Source organism: Pogona vitticeps, chromosome 2, assembly GCF_051106095.1.
Source record: "Pogona vitticeps strain Pit_001003342236 chromosome 2, PviZW2.1, whole genome shotgun sequence".
Classification (NCBI taxonomy): Eukaryota; Metazoa; Chordata; class Lepidosauria; order Squamata; family Agamidae; genus Pogona; species Pogona vitticeps.
The window spans coordinates 247,929,829-247,937,009 of NC_135784.1; the positions used below are offsets into that span (position 1 = coordinate 247,929,829).

A 7,181-nucleotide genomic window follows, 5' to 3' on the forward strand; every position below is an offset into this window, starting at 1 on the left:
ACCTTAGGGCCGACGTTCAAGTGAATTCGGATGCTGCGGGAGCGCTAGGGTTTGGAATTTATTTTCAGGGCAGATGGTGTGCTGGGATGTGGCCGGAGGAATGGCATCACCAAGGCATTACCAGGGATTTAACATTTTTGGAATTTTTTCCGATAGTAGGAGCACTATGGTTATGGGCAGAGGAATGGGCCAATACTGTAGTGCGTTTTTGGTGTGACAATCAGGCGGTGGTACACATTATTAATAATTTAACATCCCGTTCAGAGAGGGTTATGGAATTGGTTCCCGACATCGGGCATTTACGTTAAAGGCACTACAGAGCAATGTTGTGGTGCATGCGCGTCATGTGCCTGGCATAGATAATCGGATAGCTGACGCTCTTTCACGCCAACAGATCCAGCGTTTCAGGGAACTGGCACCGGCGGCCAGGGATCTGCCAGAAGTGCTTCCGGCAGAGGTCTGGCAGATTGGCGTGAGGAAGCGTCGCGAGCGATAGGTATGGCTTTGGCCTCAAAGATGAGTACAAAATACAGAGCGGTAGTGAAGGAGTTTTCAGAATTTCGGGGCAGAGCCCGATTAGAACAGGCGTGGCCGGCACCGGTTGAACACATACAGCAATTTATTGTGGAATTACATAGGAAGGGTTTGGCCCCGGGTACCATTCAGGGTAAGTTAGCAGCTTTAAGATTCTATGCGAAGGCGAATGGTTTGAAGGATTGGTCAGGGGATTTTAGAGTTAGGAAGATGATTGAGGGATGGTCTCGTGAGAGGGGTCGGTCTGGGGATGACAGGACTCCCATATCACCAGGGATACTGGAGAGTTTGGTGGAACTGTGGGGTACGATATGTAAAGATGGATACGAAAAAGTGCTTTTTCGTGCAGCATCTTTGGTAGCCTTTTTTGGGGCAATGCGGATCAGTGAGTTGGTAGCTTTAAGTAAATCAGATGACTCACGGTCTGCACTGCAGAGGGCGGACGTAAGGATTCAAAATGATCAGATCATACTTAGGATTAGGAGATCTAAAACTGACCAACAAGGGAGAGGGGGTCAGGTTAGGTTGGGACGTTGTAGTATAGAAAAATTATGCCCAGTGCGAGCTGTAATTCAGTTTGTTCAAGTTAGAGGGAACACTGGTGGTTATTTTTTCCAACATGCGGATGGAACGCCTCTTACAAAATACCAATTTTGGAAACTAACAGATATGGCGTTGGAAAGAGTTGGGGTTCAGGGTATGAGATTTGGTACACATTCATTTAGAATAGGGGCGGCTTCAACAGCGGCGGCTATGGGATATGATGCGGAACGAATCAAGCAGTTGGGTCGTTGGTCGTCGGGCTGTTACAGTAAATATATTAGACAATTACCTAACGTGTAGGTAGGTGTTTGTTTTGTCTTTCAGGTGGAGAAATGATGGAGGCCCGATGGACCGTTTTGATGGTGGGACATAGCTTCATCCATTGGGCAGCTCGCTATGCTGCTGCATCTCATTGGGGAAGTGATTTAGGGCTGGGTGCCCAGGCCTCCATTACATGGAGGGGCATGCGTGGCATGAGATGGATTCAATTTGGGCGGCTGACGGCCTTTGGAAATTCACCTCCCGACATATTGGTAATTCATTTGGGGGGCAATGATTTGCCCCAGGTACCCGGTAAGGCATTGATATTGGATATATTGAGGGATTTGGACAGGCTGCATGCCGTATATCCCAGAATGAGGATCGTTTGGTCAACGATCATCCCACGCTTAAATTGGCGGGGTGCCATTGATGTGGACAGGGTAAACAATGCCCGTCGGATGGTTAATAAGGAAGTTTGCAGAAGTGTCTGCAGACGCGGATTCGGCTCTGTGATTGGCCATCGCAGAATCGTGACATCCAAACTGGAGTACTTCCGTGAAGATGGGGTCCACCTGTCTGAGGCAGGTTTGGACATTTTCTTGGATGATTTGAGAGGGGGGCTGCTGGAGGAATTTGTTTGTCTTGGTGGGCTCATGGGACATAGCTGATGCTAGTCCTCATGTGGTGGCGGGTAGTGCGGGAATAACTGGTCGTCACGGTGTTTCCCTTTTGGTAATATTTCTTAATTAACAGTGCGTCAATGCTGACAGTTCCTGCGGATCGTGCGATTACAGGGCTGAAGGCAACTGAGGCGCTGAAACACTTTCGGACCAAAAAGTCATTAAAGGAGATGGCTGGAGGTACGGGGTGTTTTAATTAAGCCTTCCAGGTTCCACCGGTCGGTAGTACAGCTGGAACCTGGGGGCTGGGACTCGCCCATTGGCATATAAGGAATTATTTGGTGTTATTTCCCCGCACTACCGCAGGCCCCTTCAAATATGGATATGGTTTTATTTGGTTTAAGAAAATTTGATTTGGCTAATAAAGTGTGGCCCATGTTTAATACCAAAATCTTTGTTGTCTGCGTCTTCATTTCGGGGCTTGGGGAAGCAAGCGTCCGCGCGCGAAAGGGGCGAGGGAACGCCCTCGGAAGGTGCAGCGGGTTTTGCTTCCCCAGCGCCGGAAGCGCAGACGGCAAAGGGGCCACGTGGTTTCATGACGTTGACCGGCGCTATTTAAGAAAGCGCCGGTGCGTCACAAGGGGCTCTTTTGCTTCTGGCACCCGCCCGCCCAACCCTCTTTGTTCTAGTGTGTTCTGGGTCGCCTGTTTTTGGGGCCAGATAGGAATTTTTGACCTTCATCCTGATTGGCAGGTGGATGGGGGGATTTTTCGCCTATCCCACACTGGAACGGGAGAGGAGTTGTTTTCTTGTTTAAGGCAGGGACGGTGGCTTCTTTCCTATAAATCTGGTCACACTGGCGGGTAGTGCGGGAATAACTGGTCGTCACGGTGTTTCCCTTTTGGTAATATTTTGGTAATATTTCTTAATTAACAGTGCGTCAATGCTGACAGTTCCTGCGGATCGTGCAATTACAGGGCTGAAGGCAACTGAGGCGCTGAAACACTTTCGGACCAAAAAGTCATTAAAGGAGATGGCTGGAGGTACGGGGTGTTTTAATTAAGCCTTCCAGGTTCCACCGGTCGGTAGTACAGCTGGAACCTGGGGGCTGGGACTCGCCCATTGGCATATAAGGAATTATTTGGTGTTATTTCCCCGCACTACCGCAGGCCCCTTCAAATATGGATATGGTTTTATTTGGTTTAAGAAAATTTGATTTGGCTAATAAAGTGTGGCCCATGTTTAATACCAAAATCTTTGTTGTCTGCGTCTTCATTTCGGGGCTTGGGGAAGCAATTCATGGTACCTTGTACACGCTGAAGCTTCCCTGTACCTGCAGAAGCAAAACAGCCCCAAAGCATTATTGACCCTCCGCCATGCTTCACAGTAGGCAAGGTGTTCTTTTCGTCATATGCCTTGTTCTTCCTCCTCCAAACATAGCGTTGATCCATGGGCCCAAACAGTTCTAATTTTGTTTCATCAGTCCACAGAACACTATCCCACAACTTTTGTGGTTTGCCCACATGACTTTTGGCATACTGCAGTCGACTCTACTTATTCTTGGGAGACAGCAAGGGGGTGCGCCTGGGGGTTCTGGCATGGAGACCTTCATTACGCAGTGTGCGCCTTATTGTCTGAGCTGAAACTTCTATACCCACATCTGACAAATCTTTTTTCAGTTCCTCAGCAGTCACACGGGGACTTTTCACCACTCTACGCTTTAGGTAGTGCACAGCAGTCGAAGTCAGCATCTTCTTTCTTCCACGACCAGGTAGCATTTCAACAGTGCCCTTTGCCTTGAATTTGTGAATGATGCTTCCTATGGTGTCTCTTGGTATGTTTAACTTCTTTGCAATCTTCTTATAGCCATTGCCCTTCCTGTGAAGACAAATCACCTCTTCTCTTGTCTTCCTGAACCATTCTCTTGACTTCACCATGTTTGTAACCACACCAGTAAATGTCTAGAAGGAACTGAGTATCACAGTCATTTTAAAGCTGCCTAATTGGTGCTTATTATGCTTGATTGGTGCTCGGTGACATCCACAGGTGTTTTCAATACCTGATCAAAAACACCTGAATGAACCTCTCTTCTTCAGAGTGGTAGTCTTTAAGGGGTTGAATAATTGTGGCAATGAAGAAACCACAAAAGAAACATTTACTACTGTATTACATAAACAGTTGATGTTATTTTAGTTGCATTTGGTTCTTTAAAACGTCCTTGTAGGATTTCATTCTGAATACAATTCCAAATGTACACTATAGTCCCTAAACCCCTTTACAGCATTGGGGGTTGAATAATTTTGAACACAACTGTAAACCCTGAGATTCATCCAACTGGATTTAGAGCAGGTTGCTGCTTCTTATTCCTATTTTTCTCATCTGGAATATCTGCATGAAATGACTGCTACAACTTGGTCTTCTTCTAGAGCTTGGAAAACTTTTAAAAACCATTTGTTATGTAACTCATTAGAAAGCTCATCAAAATAATTCATCTTGTTGTTTAAAACTTTTTAAAAATTATCTTACTCATTACATTGCTTGCCGCTTTTCAGTTGTCATGTGTGATCAAGTTGGAATTGACTTATAGCAACCCTAAAAGGACTCTGAAGGTAAGTGAGATATTTAAGAAGCGAAATATTTAAGAAGTGAGATATTTAAGAAGTTCCACACTCCCAGTGAGTTTCCATGGCTGAGCAGGGATTTGAGTCCTAGTCTGTCACCTTATTCACTCCGCCACAGGAGATATCTGCTACTTTTCTATGACATCACCATCATCGTTACCACTTCCTTAATTATTTACTTACTTGTTTGGGGGGGGGGAAAGTCATCCACCACATTGAGACTGTTAAAAGTGACAGGTTTGAGATAAACCTGGAGAAATTATTAAATCCAGTTTTGTACAAAGCAGTCAAAGACTATAAGTAATTGTAAGAGTCATTGCTAAGAAAGTAAAGTAAAGTAAGAATTTATGCAGCTGGGGTAATGCAAGAATTGCATCAGCTGAGAAAGAAACCCCAGGATTGGCTAACCTTGGGATAAAGCAAGCAGACCTACTCTGTGGTGTTGTGGTCGTGGAAGGTGCTATGTCGTTATGGAGAATACTGGAGAAGGACTCTGACTGCTGGACTGAATATATGGTATATGACTACTGAACTGATTTACAAGGACTTTGACCTGATTTATGCCTGAACTCTGTTGGAACTGCTGTGTATGACTACAGGACTGGAAATAAGGACAAAGCTGTATGTGTATGTATATATTCTACAAACAAATTGAGTTAATACAACTTTTCTGCTATCAACCCTGTCTTATTGCCTGGTGTCTTCATCTCTCTGGGAAATTCTACTGGTTAGCGCCACCTAGTGTGTCCTGGTAATACTGCAACTCTGTCAAAAAGAATGATATAAAACTTGAAAAATCTGCTCAGAATACCTCTGAAAATGCCATAAAATTGTAGTTTGAAAAGTTATATAGAAAACACACCCATGTTAGATTATCATTTCTGTTCACTGGGCAAAATCCTGTTGCCTAAATTTATCCAGGTGCAAACTGGATCCAGCATGCCAAATAATGAATTTGAACAAATTGAAAGCTTCATGTTCTCACTCCCTTCGGGTTGCAAGGCTCTGTCGGGCTTCTTTCTGCCCTGGGAAATCCTTTTGGAGCAGCAGGATTTCAGGATGGGTGTGGGTAGCATTAATAATAATAAAAAATGCAACCAGATTGTTGTAAATGCTCCCAATGATGGTAACCTGGTTGCAAGTTTTCACACCTCCTCCAACACAGGGCAATGAACAAAGGCAGATTGAATGAAGAGATTACTCACCATGAACCCCCTACCCACAACCAATAGGACAAAATTGTCTAAATTGTTTATTTGCTTATCAAGAGTTGTAAGGGCAGGATTTTGAGGCACCAACATGAAGTCACATCTTTGTAACTATAAAGTAACTGATATAGAAGTTACAGTTACATCACAAAAGTTATCCCTCAGAAAGTTGCAGTTGTATTGAAATTTAGTCACTTCTTAATTATTACAAATAAAGATTAAGCACAAATGCAAAAGTTACTTTTTTTGGACTGTGACTCCCAGAATGGCCAGAAAGGCTAGGGTTTATAGTTCAGAAAGTAACTTTCTCATCTCTGCAAATAACTAGATATTGGGACTTGTCACTACCAAGAGCTGGAAGCTGCCGTGTGACCAACAAAAGAGAAAAGGCAGTGGAGAAGGGGCATTGCCAGCATTGGGCACCTGCCCACCTGTGCCACTTTCTGCCAGGTGGTCTGACCAAGCCTTCGCTATCCAATCCAAGTGTCACCCGGTGTGCGCCGCAGCCGTCCCTTCATCTAGTTTCAGGAGTGTGGCCAAATTAATTCACTGAAAAGGATCAGAGAAAGACATTTCCAAATACTGATAATTAAGTAGTAATGTATGAGGGTCTGAATACAAATGCTGGCTCCTGCCAATTAAGTCTTATAGCACCAAGGTTTGCTTTTGAAAAAGCCCATTTTAGTACTCTTGTTACTAGAATGTTAAATACTAATTTAACTGCATGTTATTAATCCTCTATTTAATTAATGTCTCAGATATCCAGTTGAATGATTATTAATCACTGGCAAGTGTAAACGAGTGTCAAAATGTGGAAAGTGGCCTTTAACAATTGATATGTTAAAGAGGAAAGGATGCATTTTATTATTATTTTTTCATTGCCAAAATCCAAACAAAAGTGTAATATCCAATTCTGTAACTTTCTTATGCACTGAATCTGCATCTGTCATGGCCATGCGATTACTATCATGCAGCTACTTATTCTAAGTGTTCAAATTGTTGGTGTATAAGGGTGTGAGAGGGATCAAAATAATTTATTATTTGGGAAGCTAGAGCTAGCCGGGCAGCCGAATTTTAGTGATCTGTGGTCCTGCCAAGTTTAAACATCAAGGTTGTTTTGTGATGAGAGCTGAAGACAGACAGGACCATGACGCTCAGGAAATTAAAAGTGAAAATCCAGGTGGGATAAGTCAGCTGTACACTGGAGAAATGAATGGCAATCTGCCAATTTAACCTAAGATTTTAATACAAAATATATACACCCCCCCCAAAAAAAAAACTAGAGCTAAAACCATAGCAAACTCACATTACTCTTCTGTTTCAGACCTTCTTAAGGCTAAGCACAATGAATTTTTATATGCTTCCATGGACCAGCAATGTAGAATACCTACAAT

The 7,181-nt window shown here is 43.7% G+C and overlaps 1 protein-coding gene across 1 annotated transcript; it reads left to right on the forward strand.

Annotated features, from left to right (window-relative positions):
* Positions 1-498: 498 nt before the first annotated feature.
* On the forward strand, positions 499-1,377 carry LOC144586241 (integrase/recombinase xerD homolog). The gene has a single exon (XM_078384096.1). It carries the CDS (start codon positions 499-501, stop codon positions 1,375-1,377), a length of 879 nt encoding a protein of 292 aa, XP_078240222.1.
* The last annotated feature ends 5,804 nt before the right edge of the window (positions 1,378-7,181 follow it).